The 26,131-nt window shown below is 46.1% G+C and overlaps 1 protein-coding gene across 2 annotated transcripts in view; it reads left to right on the top strand.

The window, feature by feature from the left end:
• STAG3 (stromal antigen 3) overlaps positions 1-21,071 on the top strand; it is a 43,049-nt gene extending 21,978 nt beyond the window's left edge. Inside the window, exons 17-34 of one of the 2 annotated variants that reach the window (XM_032255226.1) lie at positions 293-385; positions 513-602; positions 834-1,034; positions 1,155-1,225; positions 1,330-1,417; positions 1,862-1,942; positions 2,025-2,117; positions 2,247-2,415; positions 2,529-2,665; positions 3,742-3,843; positions 4,338-4,486; positions 4,702-4,830; positions 4,923-5,080; positions 17,379-17,550; positions 17,807-17,911; positions 18,168-18,249; positions 20,404-20,475; positions 20,681-21,071. In XM_032255226.1, the coding sequence (XP_032111117.1) occupies positions 293-385; positions 513-602; positions 834-1,034; positions 1,155-1,225; positions 1,330-1,417; positions 1,862-1,942; positions 2,025-2,117; positions 2,247-2,415; positions 2,529-2,665; positions 3,742-3,843; positions 4,338-4,486; positions 4,702-4,830; positions 4,923-5,080; positions 17,379-17,550; positions 17,807-17,911; positions 18,168-18,249; positions 20,404-20,475; positions 20,681-20,689 (2,001 nt within the window). In that variant the 3' untranslated portion in view covers positions 20,690-21,071. The remainder of the gene's footprint in view (positions 1-292; positions 386-512; positions 603-833; positions 1,035-1,154; positions 1,226-1,329; positions 1,418-1,861; positions 1,943-2,024; positions 2,118-2,246; positions 2,416-2,528; positions 2,666-3,741; positions 3,844-4,337; positions 4,487-4,701; positions 4,831-4,922; positions 5,081-17,378; positions 17,551-17,806; positions 17,912-18,167; positions 18,250-20,403; positions 20,476-20,680) is intronic. The other variant, XM_032255227.1, reaches the window with a different exon arrangement.
• The last annotated feature ends 5,060 nt before the right edge of the window (positions 21,072-26,131 follow it).

The following is a 26,131-nucleotide window of genomic DNA, read 5'->3' as shown; positions in this document are numbered from 1 at the left end:
TTTTGTATTTTTTAGTAGAGATGGGGTTTCACCATGTTGGCCAGTCTTGTCCTGACCTCCTGACTTAGTGATCCACCCTCCTTGGCATCCCAAAATGCTTGGATTACAGGCATGAGCCACTGTGCCCGGCCTCCTACCCTTTAAAGAATTTCATTTCCAGAGAAATCTGATGGGAGCTGCCAAGTTCTCTTTTCCTTCCAGGCAGATAAGGTCATGGGGAGGAGGACTGCACATACCCCCTAGACCAATGTTTCTCCACACCTCCTCCACCCCCAAGTGACTCTCATTCCAGGGCTTAACCTCTAAGGAACGCAAGACCCAAGCTGATGACAGAGTGAAGCTGACTGAGCACCTCATCCCCCTGCTGCCCCAGCTCCTGGCCAAGGTACCACTGCCCTTCCACTCAACGTCACCCCATGAGCAGGGAAAGTAATCGGCCTCTATGAGGAGGGGTGGCAGTAGGAATTACCAATGTGTCAGCTCATAAGGAGGCCTCCTGTCAATCATCACAGTTCTCAGCTGATGCAGAGAAAGTCACTCCCCTGCTCCAGCTTCTCAGCTGCTTTGACCTCCACATCTACTGCACTGGGCGCCTGGAGAAGGTAGGGAGATAGATTTCTTATAACTTGCTGCTCACCTGCTGGGGCCAAAGGGTTCTATTGCCAGTATCTTTTTTTGCCAAGAACTTGGGTTCCAGAAAAATTGGCAAGCCTTTTCTTTCTTAGGCATCTTATCCTTGAAGTTTAATGCTTTTAACCCCATTCCACTTCCCTCCAGAAGAGTTTTCCTCCTCCCGCCCTCACAGCACACCGTCTTCTGCCTTTTCTTCTCAGCACCTGGAGCTGCTCCTGAAGCAACTCCAGGAGGTGGTGGTGAAGCACACAGAGCCAGCGGTGCTTGAGGCTGGGGCACACGCCCTCTACTTGCTCTGTAATCCCGAATTCACTTTCTTCAGCCGGGCCGACTTTGCCCGCAGCCAACTAGTAGATCTACTAACTGACCGCTTCCAGCAGGAGCTTGAAGAGCTGCTGCAGGTAGGAGTTGGGGCTGGACAATGGGACACCCCATACAAGGGTGGGAGGGACTGCAAGATGGGGGACGTGGACAGATGAGTTCTGGAGGAAATGCTATTGTGGATCTTCTTTCTTCCTCAGTCATCCTTCCTAGATGAGGATGAGGTATATAATCTGGCAACCACTCTGAAACGCCTCTCTGCCTTCTACAAGTGAGTGGCTTTCCTTGTCTTCCCCATCCCATTTTTACTGGTGTCTGTGGAGTTGGTTCACTCTGTTCTTTTTCCAGTATAACGTTCCCCTCTCTCCCACAAAGCGCTCATGACCTGACTCGCTGGGAGCTCTATGAGCCATGTTACCAACTTCTGCAGAAGGCTGTGGACACAGGAGAGGTTCCTCACCAGGTGAATGAAGAACCTGCAGAAGGCGGGAGATGGGTTGGGGGCTGGGGAGCTAGTTTTTAAGGACCTATGTCCCAGGTGGCCACCAGGTGGGTCAAGTCCCAGGGTGTGGAGTGTACAAAGTGAGGAAGATCAGGTGGGGGTCACCCCTTACATTCCTCTCTTAGAGGGTAGACTGTACTTCCATTGCCTAAAGACAACTATCTTCTTGGATATCCTGGAAGCCGAGGATAACATTGAGGGATTCTAGGAGACGTAGAGTAAATTAGTGACATTTCTACCTCATATAGAAGCCTCTGAAGATTGTCCAGAATATTACTCATTTTCTACCAGAAAAGGAATTGGGTCTCCCCTTACTCATTTTCTCTCCTCTTCACTGCTATGTGCCTATCTGTCTCTCCCCCGTCCTGACCCAAACCTCATTTTTCAAACACTTTGTTGTTACAGGTTATCCTGCCAGCCTTGACTCTTGTCTATTTTTCCATTCTCTGGACACTAACCCATATTTCTAAATCAGATGCTTCCCAGGTGAGTGTGGGTCTTAGAAGGGGGAATGGGAACAGAGGAGCCTATGTCTTCATTCTTCCCCCTCAAGTCACTGTGCCCACAGAAGCAGCTGTCGAGTTTGAGGGAAAGAATGGTGACCTTCTGTGAACTGTGCCAGAGTTGCCTTTCAGATGTGGATACTGAGATCCGGGAGCAGGTGAGCATTGACTCAAGTGGGAGCAAGAAGGCGAGTGCTTCTGTCCCCATTCCAAGGAGAAATTGAAAGTGTCTTTTCTACCTTGGGAAACATTCTGTCTTTTAAGCATCCTTTCTTTTATCCCTACAGGCTTTTGTCTTATTAAGTGATCTGCTTCTCATCTTTAGCCCTCAGATGATTGTTGGGGGCCGTGATTTCCTTAGGCCACTTGTCTTTTTTCCTGAAGCTACCCTCCAGTCTGAGCTAGCCAGCTTCCTCATGGACCATGTCTTCATTCAGCCAGGAGACTTGGGCAGTGGTGCAGTGACTCTATACCTGGGGCTCAGTAAGGGTTGGGGCTTGGGTGTGGTTCCGGAATATGGGGCAGGAGGCCTAAGTCTGTGATTCTCTTCTGCCTTCCATGCGAACCAGGTGATTCCCAGGAGGATCATTTACAGATAGAGCGGCTACACCAGCGGCGCCGCCTCTTGGCCGGGTTCTGTAAGCTGTTACTTTATGGGGTACTGGAGATGGACGCAGCCTCAGATGTTTTCAAACACTACAACAAGGTACAGCAAGGCCCTATAGAAATAGAAGAGAACAAGTGGAGCACAGTCATGACTTCAAACACGATAGCACTACAGGTGGGGGGTATCTGTTGGTATCAGGCTTAAAGGAGAAGTAGGAGGGAAAGGCACTGGGTGTTCAGAATAAAGGGACAAAGAAGAGACTTAATTGTAAATAATTATGGAGAAAAAGCTGTGAAGAAATTTACTGGAGGGGAAATAGCTTATTCTTCCTGTCCAGAAATACTTTTCTGACCCCAGTCTATGGAATGAAGTAAAATAAGAAGGAAAAAAGAATAAAAGAGGCATCAGTCCCCACAAGATACCTAGATGTGTGCTCCAGTTTTCCCAACCCATCAGTATTGATTTATGCTTATCGAGCACCTGCTATGTGCCAAGCACCATTCCAGGAGCTAAGGCCACAGCAATGAACAAAACACACAAGCTCCTGTTTGGTTTAGCTTCCATTGTAGTTGGGGAGAGACAAATAGTGAAGGTCAGTGCTGTGTGACAGGGCACTGTCAGGCTTACGTCTCCAAGGCTTGGGCTTGGGGAAGTGTTTGTTTCATTATTACTATTATTTTTGAGATGGAAACTAGTTCTGTCGCCAGGCTGGAGTGTAGTGGCACAATCTCGGCTCCCTGCAACCTCTGCCTCCTAGGTTCAAGCAGTTCTCCTGCCTCAGCCTTCCAAGTAGCTAGGACTACAGGCATACGCTGCCACGCTCAGCTAGTTTTTATATTTTTAGTAGAGATGGGGTTTCACCATGTTGGCCAGGGTGGTCTCCCATTTCCTGACCTCGTGATCTATCCACCTTGGGATCTGAAAGTGCTGGGCTTATAGGCGAGAGTCAGGCTTACAGGCGCCCAGCCTGTTTCATTATTTACCAAAACTCTAATTTCTTTTAGGCTTTGTACCTGTTGATTAGAGATGAAGTCTAGTCTGAATTATTTTATGCTTCGGTTTATGTTTGCTACCTAAGGCACTTTGGGAGAGAGTCATGATTAGCGATGTGAAAGAAGAAGCAAAATCATCTTTTCCACCGGTCAGACATTACCTTCCCCACTCTTTTCCCTCAGTTCTACAATGACTATGGTGACATTATCAAGGAAACATTAACTAGAGCAAGACAGATTGACCGAAGTCATTGTTCCCGAATCCTGCTGCTGAGCCTCAAGCAGGTATGCCCTTCTGCCTTGAGGACATGCCCTCCCTGTTGTCCACAAGTCTCTGTCTACCCTCAGCCACTCCAAATGTAAGATCCTTTGGAGCAGTAACTTTTCTTTTGACAGAACTTTACGTGATAGGTTCCTTCATTCCTAGTAGACCCTTGGAATGTATTTTTTTTAACTGACCGGGCAACCCCATCAAGAGTAACTATCAGGACGCCAGAAAACCCAACAAGGAAGTGATAGGGAATTCCTTTTTTTCAGCCTGTTTTCTCAGCCTCCTTCAGTTACTATAGACGTTTTTATTTAATGTTACAGAGTAGGGGTGATGAGCTTTGTCTGCTGCAGGGGTCAGTGATTGGGAATTCCCTAGAAGGAAAGAAAGTAAAAGTAGTAGGTGGTGTCCCAAGGCCTTTGGAATTTCTGAGTAGAGAAGGGAATGCTGAACTTCTCTGTTTCTGCCGTGTTTCTCCCTTTTCCACATGCACCATGTCTCCTGGACACAGCTGTACACAGAACTGCTGCAGGAGCATGGGCCACAGGGCCTGAATGAGCTTCCCGCCTTCATCGAGATGAGGGACCTGGCCCGGAGATTTGCCTTGAGCTTTGGACCCCAGCAGCTGCAGAACCGTGACCTTGTGGTCATACTACACAAGTAGGAAGTATTGAGTGGAAGCTATGTCCAGGGAGGGCTAGGAGGGAGGTCTTGGAGGAAGGGCATGTGTGTCAGGCATGGCAGTCATGTTAGTGGTAGATATGCCTTTGGAGACAAGCTGGGGACAGGGTGAGGGTGCATTTGGATGGGATATCTTGGCCCTGGGAGGGAAGTGGGAAGAGACTTTCTTCCTGAAGGAATTCTGCCCACCCAAGGGAAGGCATCAAGTTCTCCTTGTCTGAGCTTCCTCCAGCTGGCTCCTCTGATCAGCCCCCAAATCTGGCCTTCCTGGAGCTCCTTTCAGAGTTTTCCCCCCGACTTTTCCATCAGGACAAACAGCTGCTGTAAGTTGGTGGGTCGATAGAGATGTGGATTAGGGAAGGGTTTGCTGAGGCCCAGTGGCCCCTTCAGTGTTTTTGTTTCACCTCTTTCTTAGACTGTCCTACCTAGAAAAGTGCCTGAAGCACATCTCCCAGGCACCTGGCCATCCCTGGGGCCCAGTCACCACCTACTGCCACTCCCTCAGCCCTGTGGAGAACACAGCAGAGACCAGCCCTCAGGCCCTCCCTCGCTCCAAGAAGAGGCGTGTTGAAGGTAGGGTGCTGTGTGTGGGTATGGGAGTGCCCAGCGTGGTTAAGTGCAGATGGTCTTCAGCTGCCTTCAGACTTACTTTGTCAAATATTTCATTGAGCATCTGCTGTCTGCAGTGCCAAGATTGCACCACTGCACTCCAGCCTGGGTGACAGAGCAAGACTCTATCTCAAAAAAAAAAAAAAAAAAAAAAAAAAGAAACTGATGATAAAACCAAATATTGAACTAAGAAATCCGTATATTCAGAGTACCCCTCCTCGACATCTTATATTCCATTATTTTCCAAATTTTAGACACTTTCACGCAACCTTCATTACTTTTTACCTTCAGATCACCTGTTATCTTAAAGTTGCCTAAGGTTTTTTCTTTAATTTGCTTTTTAAAAAACAGTCTCATATTAAGTAACATTGTAGCAATCATTTCATATGCGAGTATGTGCTTTCTAGTGTATCTCTTTAAGTGGGACTTTATGTGACAGCTTTATTGAGATATAACTTACATAAAATAAAAATCACCCTTTTAAAGTGTACATTTCAGTTGTTTCCAACATATTCACTGAATTGTACAGCCATCACCACTATCTAATTTTAGAATATTTTCATCATTCCAAAAGAAACCACATACCCATTAGCAGTCTCTCCCCATCTTCCCGGCCTTAGGTAGTATCACTAATATAATTCCTATCTCTTGATTTGTCTATTCCGGACCTTTCATATAATATGTGGCCTTTTATGTCCAGCTGCTTTCACTTAGCACAGTATTTTCAGAGTTCATCCATACTTTGGAATATGTCAGTATCTCATACCTTTTTACGGCCAAAACAATATGCCATTGCATGGATATGCCATATTCTATTTATCCACTTGTCAGTTGATTGACATTTGGGCTGTTTATGCATAATGCTGCTAAATATGCATGTACAAATTTTTGGGTGGATACATCTTTCAGTTCTCTTGAGATATACCTGGGGGTGGAATTGCTGGGTCATATGGCAACTCTATATTTAAGTTTTTGAGGAACTACCCACACTGTTTTCCAAAGTACCTACACTATTTTACTATCCCACCAGCAATGGATGGGGGCTCTGGTTTCTCCACATTGTCACCAGTACTTATTATTGTCTTTTTAATTTTATCCGTCTCCTAGTAACTGAGGTGGTATTTCATCGTGGTTTAAATTTGCATTTCCCTAATGACTAATGATATTGAACATCTTTTCATGTGCTTATCGATAATTTGTTTATCTTCTTTGGAGAAAAGTCTGTTCTTTACTATTTTAAATTAGGGTTGTCTTTTTATTGTTGAGTTGTAAGTATTCTTTATATATTCTAGACACAAGATTCCTTATGATATGCAAACAATTTCTCCCATTTTTTGGGTTGTCCTTTTATGTTATTGATGGTGTCCTTTGAAACACAAAAGTTCTTGAATTTGGTGAAATCTAACTTACTTTATTTTTTTGTTGCGTGTACTTTTGGTGCCATATCTTGAGAAATTGTTGCCTAATTCAAGGTCACAAAGATTTATTCCTATTAGTTTTAGCTCTTACATTTAGATGTATGATCCAGTTTGAGTTAATTTTTGTGTATGGTTTGAGATGGATGTGATTTCTTTTTAATGTTTCCTGTGCACTACCTAAAACTATATCTTATACTATCAGGAAACTCTGCTTTAGCCAATTAACTAATACATACTTGTTAAGGACCTACTGCAAGATACTATGTTCAGTGTTTTAGGGGCCATGGAGAATCCTCCAGCAGCTTATTATCTAATAGGAAAGGGGGAAATTTTAATTATGGAAAACCTGAATTATGAACAATTGCCAATAAATAACTGCCTGAGGGCTCGTACAAATGAATGCTGCAGAATTCAGAGAAGGATGAAGCCTTTACCAAGAAGATGGAATTGCTGGAGCTTAAAAAATAAGTAAGATTCGTATAAGCTGAACAGAGGAAGGAAGAGAGCATCATGGGCTGGCAGAATAGCACAAGCAAAGCATAGAAGGCTGTGTACTGGGCAAAGCATGGAGGTACATAGATTACTCTGCCTAAAGCATAGGGTTTGTGAAGGTGAGATAAAACTGAAGAGATTGGCTTAATTCATTCAACAGATACTGAGCACCATGTGCTGGGAATATAGCAGTGAACAAAAAAGCCAACAATCTCTTTCTTTAGAGGGTGTCAGACAGTAGTAAATGCTATGGCAAAAAAGCAAGGAGGAGTGTGAGGAATCCTGGTGGGGTGGGGATTGCAGTCTTACAAAGACTGATCAAGCCACAAATATTGGGCAAAAAGCCTAAAAGATAAGTTAAAAGATATACTTAGGTTCATTAAAATTTTAACAGGTTTATTTGAGCATTCAGCAATTTATTAATCAGGCAGTAGCAGACTGCCAGCAGTTCAGGGTGCCACCATCGAGGAGGCCGGGGGGACATTTATAATTGTGTCTGTGGGAGCAAGACAAAGAAAATATTTGATTGGTTAAAATGGAAAGTTCATAATTAGAGGTTAACTGACCATAATTAGTTAGAGGTTAGTTGGTAGTTTCTGACTGGTTAAGCTTAAGTTTCCTTCTCCCAGGTTACACATACTTTCACTCTGTGTTGAGTTTCAGTTTGCTGACTTAGGAACTCAAAGTGTAAGAGCCGTCTCAGCCTATTGGCTTCCCAATGAATTTTTTTTAACAGGTGAGGGAGGGTGCTTAGTGTGTATCAGAATAGCATACCAAAGGAAGCAGCCAGTCCTGAGGCCATGAGGGGATGAGGAGAATGTTCCTGGAATGTTCAAGTAACAGCAGAGAAGACCATTATGGCCAGAATACCGATTACAAGATATGAGACCAAAGAGGGTGCAAGAGCCCACAGCATCTAAGACAGAGACTGACTTTTACTCTGAGTACATTGGAGGATTTTGAGCAAAGGAACGACAGGATCAACCTCTATTTTTAAAGAATCTTCTTGGCTGCTATGTTGAAAATGACAGGAGAGGGAGGAAGACTAGAAGCTGGGAGACCAGTAGGGAGGCTGTGGCTGTTGTAGGAATCCAGCCCGAGATTCAAGATAAGAGAGCTTCTTAGGCCAGGGGCAATGTTGAAGTTGAGGAGAAGCAGCCAGATTCTGGGTGCATTTTCAAGGTATCTCTAATAGGCTTTTCTGATAAACTGGTTGTAGGACATAAGACAAAAAGAGGAGTTAAGAATGGCTCCAAGGATTTTGGCCTGACAGAAGGACTACTTGACAGTATCTGAGATGGGGAGGGCTGAGAGTGAAGCTAGCTGTGGGGGAAGGTTGGGGCATTGGTGTTGGCCACTGGGTGTTAAGATGGAGTTCAGGGGAGAGCTAAAGGCTTGAGAACCATTTGGGATGTGGAAGAGTATAGGTGATATTTAAGGACATGGCTGAGGAAGCCAATAAAGATGGAGAAGAGGAGAGACTTAAGGGCCCAGCCCTTGGGCATCACACCATTATTAGTTCGGGAAGATTAGGAGGACGCATCTTGGGGGTCCAAGACTTCCTCTCTGGGAATACAAGCCCAGGAGGGGTGGCTCTTCCTTGTTTTCTATAGACTTCTGCTTGAACCAATAGCAGCTCACTTTGGGATTATTGTTTTCAGTGGATGTATCGGAAGACCAGCTCCCAATATATCAACATAGATTCAAGATCTCTCAAAGTGATCGAGTGGTCAGTGAAAAAGAAAAAAAAAGAGAAACAGTTTTCTTCAGAGCTGGGCGTAGGGGAAACACCACATAATGCTGCTCCATGGATGTCTGATATTCCCCTGAAAACCCCAGTTTTTTATTAGGCTCTTTCCATAAGGGAGGGTAAGCAAGGTTACACAATATTGTAGTAATGATCATACAAAAAGAATACATTTGCAAGACTGGTGCACAAAAATCACAATGTGATATTGTAAAAGCAGAACAAGATACTTTCTGTGTGTCAGCATAGAAACCATATACCTTAGCAAGAATGGAGGTTAAACATAAACTTACTATTATCAGCAAGAAAAGCATTGGGCTTACAGCTGCAGGGGGAGCAGGATCTGACACAGGACAACCAGCCTGACCACAAAACTGCAAGAGAGGGGAGACCCCCATGCAGGCCTGGAGGAGCAGTGGGAGAAGAAAGACTTTTACATCCTTATCTCAACCACAGAGGTTTTTCCCCACAACAGATGCCCCTCATGTATGTGTTTATAGGCTTTCTATAAGGGTCGCATTCCCTTTCTAGGACTATAATCAATATGCCTTTCCCGGGAAAGGAATCTGGGTAATAAGCCTCTCCATTACACACATCCGTTTATAGACGCTCTGCAACGAGAAGCTTATTACGTGCTGTTATCTCTCTCCAGCAGTCAGGCTATGTGGCTTGCCTTTTACACAGAGTTCCTGTTTTTACAAGAACAGCTCAGCAGGCCAAAGTTATAAGCTACATTTTAACTTTTCACACTATTCTTTGTGTCCCCAAGTATGATCAGTATAGAGCATAACAAGTACAGTAAAGCAAATAACTCAGGCAAACTAAGTTTAAATAACTCAGGCAAACTAAGTTTAAGGCAAACAATAAACAAAATGTCAACCACAGTTTCTTCTCAATCTCAAATGCCTCGGATTTCATCAATCGTTCCAGAGGCTTGGGGCTGGTCGGTTACCACCGAGGGGTCTACAGTGTTCCCAGCATAAATGAACATGGCCATGGAGCAGGAGGGTAATGGTAATGTTGTAGCAGGAACAGCCCCAGGAAAGATTTCCCAAACACCAAATAAAGGAGGAAAGAGTTTATTATTCGGCTGGGAGCCTGGGCATAATTTGTTCAAAGCCCAGCTCGTCTAACAAAGGGAGGTTCAGCCTTTATATAGGCTTATACATTAGATATTACAGGTGAAAGAATCTTAGGTTCATACTTTGAGGACTCACATGTGAAAAGGTTTTTGTTTACAGTTTCAGGACTCACATATGAAAAGGTTCCGGTTTATAGTTTTAGGACTCACATGTGAAAAAGTTTCTGGTTTGATCTTGTTTTAAGTAAAAATGGTGCCTTCTGGAGAGTTTCCCCAAGGCCTAGCCTGTCACCTATAGGAAGGTAAAACTAGAGGCGTCAGTCGGTCAACCTTTTCTTCTGTTGAAATGCAGCATGATAGTCAAAGGGGAAGTTGATCTGAGAAGCCTGGGTCTCCCTCTTCAGGGGCACGTGTGCCAGTTTGGTCATGTCTCGCACAGTATCCTCCACTGCTTGCCCCTGGTCATCTATGTGCAGACAGCAGTTGGTTAGATTGAATTTTCCACAGACTCCTCCTTTGGCTGCTAGTAATAATCTAGGGCCACCGGTTCTGATAAATCATGTTTCTCATTTGAGTTTCTTGTTGGGCTAAAAGGGACAGAGCTTTGCCTGTCTCATTAGTGAGTATTTTCCAAATAGCCTGCAACTGGATGATCCAGTTGAGCATGTGAATAGGGGTCTGGTATCCCTATGAGCCATCCTCTGCCCATGTGGCCGGCCCATAGTACTCAATAATTCTCTCCAGTGGCCACTTATCATCTGTCCATTCTCCTATCTTTAGGTTTCTTTTGTCCCTAGCAGAGTAGACTGAATACATTAACAGCCCACCTATCTTAACAGATAATAGGAAGAAAGAGGGCATAATGATGCCTATGACACAGCTACCTGTCCGCCTCTTGGATTACACACCTTATATTGAATACCATTATATAAACAGGTTCCCTTCTGTGTCCCTGTACATTTATAAGAACTGTAGGACAAAAGAATGGCAGTAACTTTTACGCCCTACCTGGCGTACATACTGAGGGCATTCTTTAATGTTCCTACTGTACAAGTCCAAATATTAAGAAGAACAAGTCCCATGATGAATTTCTTCATGCTTCAGCCGTGCGTAGACCAGCCAGCTTCCGGGATGTGGCTGGAGCAAGGCTTGTCTTTTTTTTTTTTTTTTTTTTTTTTTCTTTTTTTTGAGACGGAGTTTCACTATTGTTACCCAGGCTGGAGTGCAATGGCTCGATCTCGGCTCACCGCAACCTCCGCCTCCTGGGTTCAGGCAATTCTCCTGCCTCAACCTCCTCAGTAGCTGGGATTACAGGCATGCGCCACCATGCCCAGCTAATGTTTTTGTATTTTTAGTAGAGACGGGGTTTCACCATGTTGACCAGGATGGTCTCGATCTCTTGACCTCGTGATCCACCCGCCTCGGCCTCCCAAAGTGCTGGGATTACAGGCTTGAGCCACCGCGCCCGGCCTAAGGCTTGTCTTTTTAAGGTGATTCTGCAGTCCTTGCCTTGGTCCAAGTCTCAGGTGTTGCTGGTTTTTTACACGGCTGTGGTGGATTCAGGCTGGGATTCCCTCTACCTTCACAGCTGTGGGATTGATCAGGATCAGGTCTGAGGTCCTTTCCATTGTGGCTTTAGAGGGGCTGTACTCCCATCCTTTATCCACACGTGATTACTTAGTGAGAAAGGGTGAACTGGGAGAAAGAGGCTTACAGAATATTTGTTATTTACTCAGGTTGAAGTATCCTAAGCGATATCCCTAGAGCTGATAACTAGCATCCTAACTCAATCTCCTCCCACTCCCAAGGAGTTCTTAGGAGTGCCCAGAGTAGGAGAGGGGGCCTATGATATAAGACTTCATAGGGGAATATCCTGTTTTCCTACAGGGAGTGCGTGTAACTCTGAATAACACCAAGGGAAGTGCCTGCACCCACTTTAATCTTGTTTCCTGACACACTTTCCCTAAGCTGTTTTCCATGGTCCAGTTCATTCTTGCCACTTTTCCCAAACTCTAAGGTTGGTAGGCAGTGTACAGTTTCCAGGTGATACCCAAGGCCATTGCTGTTTTCTGGACTAAATCTGCCACAAATGCTGGTCCGTTGTCTGATCCGACGTGCAGTGGCAATCCAAACCTAGGGATACAATCTTGAAGCAGCACATGGATCGCTTTATGGGCCTTTTGAGGCCTCTACCCACCCAGAGTATGTGCACGCCAGGACCAACAAATACTTATGTCCCCCACACTTGGGCATTTTAGTAAAGTCTACCTGGAGATCTTCAAACGGAGCTGCTCTGTAAGCTCGAATGCCTGCCAGGGAGAATAGTTGGGACCCTGCCTCGTGTTGTGTTGCCGACATGTAACGAATGCATCGCTGTGCCACAGTTTTGGTCAAGGCTGATAAGTGTTAAGATGTAAAAGTACCTGCCCAGCATCTTTTCAAGTGACTCTTGACCTAAATGAATGGTCTCATGTACGGCTTGTACAACCGCTGCACATAGCAGGCCCTGGTATTTGGCAGACTTACCAATGAGGTCTTTTGGCATTCATTAGAGTCACTGCTCTGTGAGTTGCTTTGATATTTAAATTCTTCCCAGAGTTGAGGCTAGAATCTTTTATTGCCATTTTTTCTTTTTCTTTTCTCTTTTTTTTTTTTTCTGACAGCATGAAAAGGCTGTGTTAAATCGGCTAGCCCCAAAGCCAGGGCTGACAGAAGTTTCACTTTTAGCTTCTGCCCCATTCGAAAGGTGTCTTGTCTTCTCCCCTCCCCTCTTTGTCGCTTTGTGTAAGAGTTTGGCCAGTACTGCGAAGTTTGGAAATCCACACTTTACAAAACCCACCGCTCCCAGGAGCTCTCTTACCTGCTTTTAGTCTCAGGTTCTGTCACTTTGCAAGCGGCTTGCTTCCTATCTGCTTCTAGGCTGCATTCCCCCTTCCAGATGGTGAGCCTCAGCTATTGCATTTGCTTTTTGGCAAATCTGGGCTTTCTTTTTAGACACTTTATACCCACAGTCCTCCAGGTGCTGAAGTAAGGCATTTGTTTGCGCACCCAACTGCCCTGGGGTGTCCCAATAGAAGATTATCAGCATACGGGGGCAGCATGCAAGCAAGAAACTTCTGGGGGGTGGTCACAGGCTGATGCCTCCCCAGCGACGATGAGAGAATTTCTGAGCTCCTGGGAAGCTGGGTCCCCGTGTATTGAGTGGTTACACCTGCTTCTGGGTTCCTCCCATTGAAATGCAAACAGTTTTTGACCCTCCAAGGCCAGTCTAATTCTAAGGAAGTATTCTTTAAGTCCAATTAAGTGAACCAACTATCCTCTGCTGGCAATAATCCCAACTGCGTGTATAAGTTGGGTGCAAAGCCACGCAAACCCTGCACTGGCCTGGGCGATAATATCAGTCCTCTGCTTCCGGCTGGGAAGTCTCCACCCTCCTTCCCAAGGGACAGTGAGAGCCTGGATGACCCCCGGCTGAGGCAGTTTTAGCTGCAGGTAGTCTCTTTTGTTGAATGGGATAGTGGCCCTTGATTTGCAGAACAGGTTTTGCCAGAGAAGGGGGGCAGGAGCAATTCATTAAGTCCAAGAAAATCTGTTCTCTTAATACCTTGATAGATTTAACAACACTGACTTTGTTTCTTTCGATGGGGGGTTACAGAGCTGTTGTCTGGACCATGGGCTCTTTGGGGGCATATGAGTTCAGCTCCCGTCTCTTTTAGTCCAGTGGCCCTTCCATTAGATTGAACAGAGCCCCTTCGCGCACATTTGGATCCTTGTGCTTAGGATCATCCTGTTCCTCAGTTAACTGTGGACATTTTTTCTTCCAGTGTCCTATTTCTCGACAAAATGCACACTGATCGCGTTGCAGGCATGGGCGGGCAGACTGTGGGGCTTTCCAGGAACCCCCCTTTTCCCACCCTCTTGGGGGCACTCCTTTAATAGCAGCAGCTATCAAGATGGCATTTCACCCAACTTGAAGCTACTCTTCCCTACGATTTTCCCCCTTGCTTACCACCTCTTGGTTTACAAATACCTGGTTAGCTATTTCCAGTAACTGTGAAGTATTCATGCATGCAAATCCTGCCTGTTTCTGCAATTTTCGTCTAATGTCTTCTGCACACTGACTAATGCCATATTTATAATACGCTGATTTTCCGGGCTCTCAGGATCAAAAGGAGTGTACATGCGGTAAGCTTCACACAGTCTTTCATAGAATTGAGTAGGGCTTTCTTCTTTTCCTTGAAGAACCTCAAAGACTTTATTAATGTTTGTAACTCTCTGGGCCCCTTTTTTTTAATCCTTCCAGCAAGGCTCCTCTGTACCAGATTAGCCTTTGCATGCCCTCCGGGGTGTTTGGATCCCACTGGGGATCAGTTCCCGGTAACTGGACCCTGACATACTCTTGGGGATTCTGGTAATCTGCAGGAACACGCTCCTCCAGCCAATTAGAAGCGGCTTGGAGTATTCTCCGCCTTTCGTCCGTGTTAAAAAGATGCATAAGCAGCTGATGGCAATCAGCCCAAATGGGGTTATGAGTTTGAATAATAGTTTGCAGTAGATCAGTGAGAGCTTGGGGTCTCTCGGTATAAGACAGGTTGTTATTTTTCCAATTGATAAGATCAGCTGAGGTGAATGGCAGGTACGTGAAAACACGTCTTTCTACCATGTGGCCATCCTTATCCACTCCCGTGTACCTGCTCTCTTTAAGGCATCTGTACCCCAGCCTTGGGTCGCAGACGGGCTGCCAGAGGGGGAGTTCCCTCCGGGAGGCGGGCAGCAACGGGTGGAGTTTTTCCACATTCTCTTTTGTCTGCTCTGGGGGATTTAGGGGTGTGCAGGTCTGGTAGGGATGCCAAGGCCTCCGGCCCAGGAGCAGGGAGTCCTTGAGGAGGAGGAGGAGGCATTATTGACAAAAACTCTTCTGCCGCTGGGTTAACCAAAACCTTGGGAGTTGTCTCTGCCACTGAATCTGCCCGGACCTTGAGATTCAGCATTTCTCAGCGGCGAGAGGGGATGGTGGTTTCTAGCAGTCTGTCCCTTGGCCACTAAAACAGTCGCTGCCTGCTCTCTTAGCCACTCTGGAGGGTTCAAAACTAACTGCAACCATGAGTCTATGTATGGAAATTGATCGAGGTATTCTAGCTCGCCATATATAACCTCATGCCTTACTTTGGAGACAAGGGACCTGTCTAGGGTCCCCTCTGGAGGCCACCCTACCCTAAATGCTGGCCAATCTTCCCTACATAAAACCCTTAATATCTCTGGTGTCATAGTTACTTTATAATTCCCACTAAATCCCTTCTTGAAATTTTTCAGCATGGTTTCTAAAGGTGTGGAATGGCTATGGGAGTGACCCATAACACTTCAAACAAACAATTGCCACAGTTAGGAGAGTGTTAGTTCACTCACAGCAGTTCCCGTTCCCACCTAGCAAGTCGCAGCAAGGCGCACTCTCCGATTTACATTCACTTCAAATCCTTTCACAATGCCCAGAGGCTTCTTCACTCAGCCTTCTTTGGCTGTCTCTAATTCTTATAAATTGCTCGCCGAATGAGGCCCTTCCTAATGGACCCGATACCTTTCATGACTGATGAGTCCGGTCGGACACATCTACACACACAGACACACATCCAGTCGCTCTCCTTCCAATTCAAAACCATAAGCAAAAAGCTTCCAAGGTTAGTTACAGAGAGAGCTACCTTCAAAAGTGCCGATCTGGCACCTGTGGGTGATCAGGCCACACTTCTACCCAAAATGGGGTGGGCTACTTTCCCAGGTTCAGTCTTACCAAATTCAGTGTCCAGACTTCCCCAAATATTCGTTCCTCCTCGGTGTTCAGCCACTGGGTGGATCGACACTGCAGGGCCTCCTTGCTCCACTCTGGCGAGGCTTTCCCACCGGGCAAATACCTGCCCGGGAGCGCTCTCAGGATGCGTCACCCCAGCGAGCAGGAGTGCCCCTACAGGGATGCTCCACAGGGCTAGGCAAACCACCTAAGAGACCTTCCCCCCTGCCGTCTGCTATCCGAGACTCGCTTCCCGGCCAGCACACCAAAAATGTAGCAGGAACAGCCGCGGGAAACAGATTTCCCGAACACTGAATAAAGGAGGAAAGAGTTTATTATTCGGCCGGGAGCCTGGGCATAATTTGTCCAAAGTCCAGCTCGTCTAACAAAGGGAGGTTCAGCCTTTATATAGGCTTATACTTTAGATATTACAGGTGAAAGAATCTTAGGTTCAGAGTTTTAGGACTCACATATGAAAAGGTTTTTGTTTACAGTTTCAGGAATCACATATGAAAGGGTTCCGGTTTACAGTTTGAGGACTTACACGTGAAAAGGTTTTTGTTTACAGTTTCAGGAATCACATATGAAAGGGTTCCGGTTTACAGTTTGAGGACTCACATGTGAAAAGGTTTTTGTTTACAGTTTCAGGAATCACATATGAAAGGGTTCCATTTTACAGTTTTAGGACTCACATGTGAAAAAGTTTCTGGTTTGATCTTGTTTTAAGTAAAAATAGTGCCTTCTGGAGAGTTTCCACAAGGCCTAGCCTGTCACCTATAGGAAGGTAAAACCGGAGGCGCCAGTCGGTCAACCTTTTCTTCTATTGAAATGCAGCATGATAGTCAAAGGGGAAGTTGATCTGAGAAGCCTGGGTCTCCCTCTTCAGTGTGTCTGTTTACAGTTAACAGATGTTAATATCAATTTGAAGGCTACTTTGAAATATTACCTGAGTTTTCTCAGGCAGTTAGAATCTGGGTTCTTTTTCATCCTCTACCTTCTCTGATCTCTGCAGGAGATAAGTCCCCACTTCTTCATATCAGTTATACTGGCATTGCAATCACTTCTTTTTTTATAGCTTTTAGAAAATCCTGTCTCCCATTTTTCAGTTCTTCCCTGGCCCTCATGCATCCACTGTAGCCACTGGTGCCAATGACAACTCTATTGTCATTTTAAGTTTTTTCAGACCACAGAAATCTTGGATAGGATCTCAAATGTCTTCATTAGCTAACTCAGACCTCTCAATCTTAGAGACTCCAACCCTCCCTCATATTTGTGTTCACCTGTTACAGTTTATCTGTGAAATGTGTATTTATATATCTTTCCATCTTGTTTTTCTTTTTCTTTTTTTTTTTTTTTTTTAATAGAGATGGGGTTTCTCCATTTTGGTCAGGCTGGTCTCGAACTCCTGACCTCAGGTGATCCACCCACCTCAGCCTCCCAAAGTGCTGGGATTACAGGTGTGAGCCACCACACCTGGCCTCCAACTTGTTTTCTAAGCTGTGTAGTAAGTTTTTCTTGGACGAGCCCTCGCTACAATTCTCTAAGCCTTACTTTTTGGTACATAGGGCTGTGTATTTATTACACAGGGCTCTGCTCATTTGAGGGCAACAGAATGAGGCTGTATAGGTTTTCCATTCTCTTCTTGCTTGACTGTCCCTTACTAAATCCTGGATAAGTCTTGGAAAGAGAAAACGCCTGTGGCAGGCCTTGGCCTGTGGTTAATGTGTGTTTCTGCTTGGCAGGGCCTGCCAAGCCTAACAGAGAAGAAATCTCATCCCAGGAAGAAATCCTGCAGCTGAACAGCATCCCGCCCACACCCACCCTCACCTCCACAGCTGTGAAGAGCAGGCAGCCCCCGTGGGGGTTGGAAGAGATGGAAGAAGAAGATGACTCAGAGTTGGACTTTGCCCAGGGGTAAGACCATGGAGGGAATCTGGGTGTCCAGGTTCCTAGTTTGGCGTCTGGCTACCTCCATCTTGCTGTTTCTGTTCCATGGTTCCCTGCTGTAGCACTCCCTCATTGTTGGGTTCTTCTTTAATCCTTCTCTATTTTTTAGCTTTAAAATGCATCTCTCCCAACACTGAGCTTTTCTCCCCATCAATACCAGCTGTCTTGTGTCTTCTTCTTATTCTTGATTTTTATCCCATCACTGATCCTGCTTCATTCCCAGCAGTCAGCCCCTCGCAGGCACCCAGAGGTCAAGGTTCTTGGGTCCACAGTCTATCCAGACTCCACACAACCCTTCAGGTCCTGGTCTGGGCAATCAGCTGATGCGGTGAGCTTTCCTCATCATCTCCTGTCTTCACTTCAGATCTGTTGCCCACTGTGAGGGGATTCCTGTATCACCCAGTGCCTCTCTGTGGGTGCTTTTGGGGCTTGTTTTAGCCATAGAACACTTCCTGTCAGGATAATGTGGAAACCTACTATGCTGTACTTACTGCTTCCCACTTACCCCACCCCGGGTGTCTCAGAAACTCTCAAGGGTCCTCAAAGAACAGTTTGAAAAGCCTGACTCTTTGTCCCTACATCAGACTCAACCTTATGGAAGAAGACGAGGAAAAAGAGTTCGAAATTCAGGATGAGTCAAGTGAAGAATGGCAGGATACAGACATGGTGAGTGGACCACCCTGCCCTTCTCTCTCAAGAACTAGGGGCTTATGTGCCAAAGAGAAGCCAGAGTGCTTTCCCTCTCTCCACTCATGATACCTGGTCTCTGAAAGCTGAAAGAATCTAGAGTACAGGAGGAAAGGTTATACGTTGGTTTGGACTTTGCTTGGACTGTACTTTTATTAAAGAATAAGAAAAATCACAAATACCAAAGAAGGTTGCAATAGCACTCTTGCTCCCAATCCCTAAATATTTATTGTTGCCTCCGAACCTCCTAGGAATTGGAAGGAGTCCTAGTTCTGAAGGTGGGAGGTTATCCAGTCTAGGCGGCAGCCCCTTCAGTGTCTCTCCTCCCAACACATGACCCCCGTCCTCCTCTCCCTACTAGAGGGCTACCTCTCCTTGTCCCTCCCCTCACTCCCCTTCTAACCTAGCTTGTCTGTTTCCCCAGGAGGAAATGCTACTGATGTAGTGGAAAAGCCTGGCATTTGGAGTGTGGTGACCTAAGCACGAGTCCTCAACTCCACGTCAAATTAGCTCTTTACCCCTCCTCACCCTCCATTTTCTCATCTTTATTATTTATTTATTTATTTATTTATTTTTTTGAGACGGAGTTTCGCTCTTGTTACCCAGGCTGGAGTGCAATGGCGCGATCTTGGCTCACCGCAACCTCCACCTCCTGGGTTCAGGCAATTCTCCTGCCTCAGCCTCCCGAGTAGCCAGGACTACAGGCACGTGCCACCATGCCCAGCTAATTTTTTTTTGTATTTTTTAGTAGAGACGGGGTTTCACCATGTTGACCAGGATGGTCTTGATCTCTTGACCTCGTGATCCACCCGCCTCGGCCTCCCAAAGTGCTGGGATTACAGGCGTGAGCCACCGCGCCCGGCCTTCTCATCTTTATTTTTGAATTACTTTTATTTTTTGAGGTCGAGTCTCTGTTGCCCAGGGCTGGAGTGCAGTGGCACAATCTTGGCTTACTGCAACCTCTGCCTCCTGGGCTCAAGTGATTCTGCCTCAGTCTCCCAAGTAGCTGGGATTACAGGTACATGCCTCCACGCCTGCTAATTTTTTGTATTTTTAGTAGATCTGGCGTTTTACCATGTTGGCCAGTCTGGTCTCATACTCTTGACCTGAAGTGATCCACCTGTCTCAGCCTCCCTAAGTGCTGGAACTGTGTGTTGCCCATTTTCTCATCTTTAAAACTCAGCTGTTAGCCTGTAGTTCTAGCAACTCAGGAGGTGGAGATGAGAGGATCAATAGTCCAGGAATTGGAGTCCAGCCTGGGTAACATAGTAAACCCCTGTCTTAAAAAATTTAACAATTCAAAAATAAATAAAATGGACCTTTTGCATAAAATATAAGGTAAAATCACCTTATAAATGGAAAAAGCCTATGTCAGAGTTCAGGCAATTGTAACAGAATTCTATAGACTGGTATCTTACAAAGAGCAGAAATTCATTTCTCACAGTTCTGAAGGCTGAAGTCCAAGGGTTGGGTTCTGGTGAGGGCTGTTTTCCAGCCTGCTGACTGCTAGCTTCCAGTTGTATCCTCACCTGGAGGAAAAACAGCAGGCTGCTCTCTGGCCTGGGCTTAGAATGCCATTCATCCATCCATGAGGGCTGCATCCTAATGACCCAGTCACCTCCTAAAGGCTTCATGTCCTAATAGCATCTCACTAGGGGAAGGATTTCAATGTATGGGTTTGCGGGGACACAGACATGCAGTCCATTGCAGGCTATGTATCTTGCTGTTATTCTTCTGTTGTCTTCTCTGCGGGGGAGGGAAAAAGAATGGAATAGAATAGAACAGAACAGGAGAGTCTTGTGCTCAGGAGGATAAACTAAACAATGATACCTTCAAACCAGAGACTAGAGAGCAAGGCTTCTATTAAAATATTATTTCCTAACATCTCAGGAAAAAAACCATTTTCTGGTTCCCAAACCAAAGGCATTTAAGGGACTCAGTCAGCAGGCCAAGAAGCGCTCTGCAGTCAGGCCTGATCCTCGTACCCACAATAACTTGTCTCCCAGGAGGTGCCATAGGGGCCTGCTGTGCCCATGGTTATTCTTATGAGGCTGGGAAAGGAACTGGTTTTTTGTTTACAAAATGATAGGAGTATGGAAAGGCCTTCTTGACTTTTAATCTCATTCTCTCTAGCAAGCAAGTACCTACTCTTCCCCCAGGAAGCGCAGGCTGGACCTCTTAGATTCTACAGAGCTGGATATTGAGGTGAGTGTCACCGGAACAGGAGGAGTTATGTCCTTGGGAAATGCTGGCAGGCAACCCATGTACCCATCAAATTGACAGAAAGGCAACATCATGGGGGCAGCCCTTTCAGCTGACTCTGGGGCTTTGAGAGTAACCCAGGGGAGGACGGTCTGTCCTTCGGCCTATTGCTGTGTCCTGTGTATTCCTTTCATCTTTCTCATTATAGGATTTCTGACATGACTCTTGGCCCCTCCCCAGCTCCACCCCCCACCTCAAGGATGTGACCACTTGGAAAAGGCAAAGAGAAAAGGAGCAAAGTGAAGCATTCCCCCAGGCTTCAGCCCTGGGGTCTGAGGGGAAGGAGTTGAACATTGTTTTTCTAACTTAACCTTTCCTTCTGGTGATGTGGGGGTAGAGAAGCGAGAGACCGTGTCCTCCCTAATGCACTGTGGCCCAGTCCCCTTGCCTTTTTCCTGTTCTCTTTGGAGTGGAGAGGTGCAGCACCTCTCTGTGATTAATAGAAAGAGCCCATAGTTTCCTAGATTTTTGGAACATCTTTTTCAGCCTATTTTGTGTCCTAATGATTTGCTCAATAAACATGTTTGAATCCGCATGTTCCCAAGGTGTGGCTTGAGATTGTTAAACTGATAGAAGTCAGGTTCTTGGTCTGCCTTGTCCCATGGCCAGTCTATAGGTGTCCCCACACCCTGCAGGTGCTTTGTCTATAGGCTCTCAAGGAAGTGTTGCTTAGTAACTGAGAGGCGAGCTGAGTCAGTAAAGATAGGGAGAGATTGGCTGCCCATGAGTAGTTTATCTAATGGCCACAGCCTCTGCAGCAGTGAAAGTTGTGCTGACAGGTGGCAGGGTGGAACAGGACCTTGTGAAACTGCCTGTCTCACCCACACGGGCCAGGCCATGCATCCTGGCAGCCTTCACCCAGGGGTCTTTCTAAAGGAAATTTTATCTTCTCATCCCAAAGATACCTGTCATAATTTGGAATTTGATCAAATCATAGTATCTGAGAGTTAAAAGGAAGCTAAGGAGTTACTCTAAATGTCCAACCCTAAAATCCAAGTGCCAGATGTCACCTTCACTCTTGCCTTCTTCAGCAGTTCTTCATCAAGTTCTGTCAAGACTTGGTGAAGAAAACAGTCTCTGGCCTGTGTCCTCCACCCATTGCCACCATCATCCCTCACCTAGACTGCCACGGTGCACCCTCAGGTCCAGCCTCTTGAAACTCACACGGACTCGTTTGCTCTTGTTTTGCCTTGTGGAGCAGCATAGCACCTCTGTTCTCTCATGTCCCTCTGACAAGCACTATTTGAAGACAGCTGCTGTCATTTTGTACTTTCACTGTTTTCTTCTGTGGTTTAAGGAACACTTCAGCCTCTCTCTTTAGATATAATTTCCATTTCTTCCCATCATGGGCACCTGCTTTAGTGACAAATTCTCACTGTGATCTCCCAGGCCAGACACAGACATCCAGCTAGTGATCTGTGCAGAAAGAGCATGACTTCCTGGGATCGGGTCACTCAGCCAAGACCACCTAGCCCCTCTCATTCCCCCTCCCCGCCCCCCACCTGCCCCTCCCAAGTAAAAGCTAGAAGAAATTGGGTTGTGAGTCTCCTTTGGAAAGGTAGCCCTGGGGGAGTCAGAGCTGGGATGTGGGGTAAGACTAACTCATTGAGAGATCTTTAGCTTATTCAGGTAGAGTAGCTTCAGGGAGCTGGGCATGGTGGCTCAACCCTGTAATCCCAGCACTTTGGGAGGCCAAGGAGGGTGGGTTACCTGAGGTCAGGAGTTTGAAACCAGCCTGACCAACATCAAGAAACCCCATCTCTACTAAAAATACAAAATTAGGCATGGTGGTGGGTGCCTGTAATCCTAGCTACTTGTGAGGCTGAGGCAGGAGAATTGCTTGAACCCGGAAGTCGGAGGTTGCAGTGAGCCGAAATTACACCACCACACTCCAGCCTGGGCAACAAGAATGAAACTCTGTCTCCAAAAAAAATAGCTGCAGGGAGAGGAGCCTGTTTTGTGGGAAAACAGTGGGAGAGCTAAGGAGAAGATGTGGAGGTCACTAAGAATCCGGGAGGAGAAAGATTCCTGAGTTACGTAAATAACAACCAAGCTAAGGGTGCTTCACAAGAGCGTAAGAGCACCTTGGGGATTTTGTGTCAATATGGATACCTGTGTACAACCAGGCAGCCCAGTGTGCTAGGTTGAGTCACAGCCTTAGAATCTGTGGGAGTTGAAACCATACTCCCCAAAGCCTTTGACATTGTTTTTTGAGAGGTTGGGTCTAGCTTGTCTCCTGTTGAATATGGGCTTTGTGATGCTTGACGAATAGAAGATAGTAGAAAGGATGCCACGCTAGTTTGTGGGCCCAGATTTTCAGGAAACTGACAGTTTCCATTTCATATCTCTTCCTGTACCTGGGGTCACACTTGGAATTCACTCACCATTCTGTGAACAGCCCAGCAACCAAAGAAAAAGGCCATGTGTAGGTGTTCCTGTCAGCAGCCCTTGCTCAGGTCCCAGCCAACATCCGCGTTGGCTGCCAGACTCAGTCCAGACAGGAGTCAGATGATTCCAACCTTCCCTGCTTTTCAGTTTTCCCAGCTGAGGTCCAGGCATCAGGGAGCAGAGACAGGCCATCTTTTCTGTGCACTTGCCAAATTTCTGACCATGGAGCCCATGAGCATAATAAGATGGTGGTTGTTTACACCACTCAGTCTGGAGGGGTTTGTTATGTCACCATAGCAACTGGAACAGGGCCTTGGAGTCAAAAGACTCCAAATGTTTGGACATTTCAGTTTTTAAAAATTTGTAAGTTATGTAAACATACACTAATTCTTCTATGTTATACACATTTAAAATGTAACAGATGAGTTGATGAAATGTTTTAAAATATTTCATTGGTTAACAGTGCAAAATACCTTTTGCTTTTTTTTTTTTTTTTTTTTGGGACGGAGTTTCGCTCTTGTTACCCAGGCTGGAGTGCAATGGCGCGATCTCGGCTCACCGCAACCTCCGCCTCCTGGGTTCAGGCAATTCTCCTGCCTCAGCTTCCTGAGTAGCTGGGATTACAGGCACTCACCACCATGCCCAGCTAATTTTTTGTATTTTTAGTAGAGACGGGGTTTCACCGTGTTGACCAGGATGGTCTCGATCTCTTGACCTCGTGATCCGCCCGCCTCGGCCTCCCAAAGTGCTGGGATTACAGGCTTGAGCCACCGCGCCCGGCCTACCTTTTGCTTTTAAAAGGTTTAGTGAGCAAAGTAAAAAACTATATATATCTATATCTCTATCTATCTATCTATCTGTCTATCTATCTATCTATATAGATTTTTTTTTTTGAGTCAGAGTTTTCCTCTTGTTGCCCAGGCTGGTGTGTAATGGCACGATCTTGGCTTACCACAACCTCCACTTCCTGGGTACAAGTGATTCTCCTGCCTCAGCATCCCCCAAGTGTCTGGGATTTTAGGGGTGCACCACCACACCCAGCAAATTTTGCATTTTCAGTAGAGACACGGTTTCTCCATGTTGGTCAGGCTGGTCTTGAACTCCCAACCTCAGGTGATCTGCCTGCCTTAGCCTCCCAAAGTGCTGGGATTACAGGTGTGAGACACTGTGCCAGACCAAGAAACATTTTTTTAAATCATGGTTCAACATTTTCTGAAGTTCTAGTTGAAAGTTCATTTTATTCTGATACTTAATGACCTTCATAACTGCCAGGAGTACCTCTTCAAAACAGGCAAATCCAAGTGGATTAGGTGCCTCTTTGCAGTTACCGCTTTTTTAACACATCCAAACCTGCTGAAAATCTTCATCTGAAAGATGTGAACAGATCAGAGAATGATTTCCCGGCGCAGAAAACAGTGTTCTCATGAGGATACTCATTGTCTGGGAGCACAAAACCTGAAGTGCATGAGCTGCAGTGCGTGGTGATGGGCTGCAGGGTTTGCCTCTCTTCCCTCAGGATACTGATCGTATTCCAGGGGAATCAGGACATTAGGATCCTAAGAAGGGCACCAATGCCACTTACAGTGTTTTTGTCTACACTTGATGCGATACTGTATTTTGTCTTAAAAGGTTAGACTTTTTATTTCTCCTGTACAACGTCAGTGGATGTTTTTTGTGCACACCCCCACCCTGACAGGCTCAGCTGTGAAGAGTTTGTGCCAGTGAGCCCCCTGCTGGCTGGGACAGCCCAGGGCTCAGGCTTCTCAGCAGCACCTCCCACACTGGCCAGGCCCAGGGCAAGTTGGACAGAGCTGAGAACAGCTCAGGCCACAGGCAGGGAGGCCTCTGCCTGGCCTGATAAGCAGTGCAGAGCAGTGCTTTTCAGAGGCTGGCACTGCTGGGCATTGTCTGTTAATGTTGAATAATTGTTTTAAGATTATTTTCAATAAGGTCTTGCTGTTTTTAACTTGCGCTGTGGCCATGAGCTCTGCCATAAGTGACTTGTTGGTGCTACCTCCTGAGTTATAAAAGTGAAGAGTTTTTTGTTTGTTTGTTTGTTTGTTTGTTTCAGGTTACTGAGAGTCTTCAGTTAATAGGTAAGTCGCCCCATCCTTATAACTCCAGGTGACACTGGGCTTTATGGGATGAAAGAGGAATGTGAGGCTGGGTGCAGTGGTTCATGCCTGTAATCCCAGTACTTTGGGAGGCTGAGGTGGGCGGATCACGAGGTCAGGAGGTCAAGACCATCCTGGCCAACATGGTAAAATTCCATCTCTAATAAAAATACAAAAATTAGCCGGGCGCGGTGGCTCAAGCCTGTAATCCCAGCGCTTTGGGAGGCCGAGGCGGGTGGATCACGAGGTCAAGAGATCGAGACCATCCTGGTCAACATGGTGAAACCCCGTCTCTACTAAAAATACAAAAAATCAGCTGGGCATGGTGGCGCGTGCCTGTAATCCCAGCTACTCAGGAGGCTGAGACAGGAGAATTGCCTGAACCCAGGAGACGGAGGTTGCGGCGAGCCGAGATCGCGCCATTGCACTCCAGCCTGGGCAACAAGAGCGAAACTCTGTCTCAAAAAAAAAAAAAAATACAAAAATTAGCTGAGCATGGTGGTACATGCCTGTAGTCCAGCTACTTGGGAGGCTGAGACAAGAGAATTGCTTGAACCTGAGAGGCGGAGGTTACAGTGAACCGAGATTGCGCCACTATATTCCAGCCTCGATAAGAATGAGACTCTGTCTCAAAACAAACAAAGGAATGTGTGCTTGGATGATGGGGTGTGGTGGTGAAGGGGCAAAAGGTTTCTTCTCACACATAGACATCATGAGGTTTTCCTTGAGGTCTTTAGAGCCTTCTCTTGTGATGGGATGAAATTCTGAGATCCTAGAAAGGATTCACAAAACGAGTCATCGGTGCAGATTCACCAATTCACCCCTAGGTGTGTGTGGGATTTGGATGGCAGGGAGAAACAGGCACTGAAGATTTGTGGTCAGGACAGGGCAGAGAAATAATGAAAAGAGTTGAAAACTCACCAAAGGATCAATAAACCCAGGGCATTTAGAGAAGACTTGTAGTGTACAAAGGAGCCCAGAACTCTGGGGAAACGTGGAGGAAAATATACTTAATTTGATTCAGTAAGGTAGACCCAGTGAAGGGATTGGATGGCCGAGGTGGAGTAGCCTCTGTCCCTGAGGTCACATACGAACTT

Source organism: Sapajus apella, unplaced genomic scaffold (assembly GCF_009761245.1).
Source record: "Sapajus apella isolate SASKATOON/1434 unplaced genomic scaffold, GSC_monkey_1.0 scaffold88, whole genome shotgun sequence".
NCBI classification, from domain to species: Eukaryota; Metazoa; Chordata; class Mammalia; order Primates; family Cebidae; genus Sapajus; species Sapajus apella.
The sequence above is the reverse complement of the archived record's forward strand: the minus strand, read 5'-3'. Positions and strand labels throughout refer to the sequence as shown.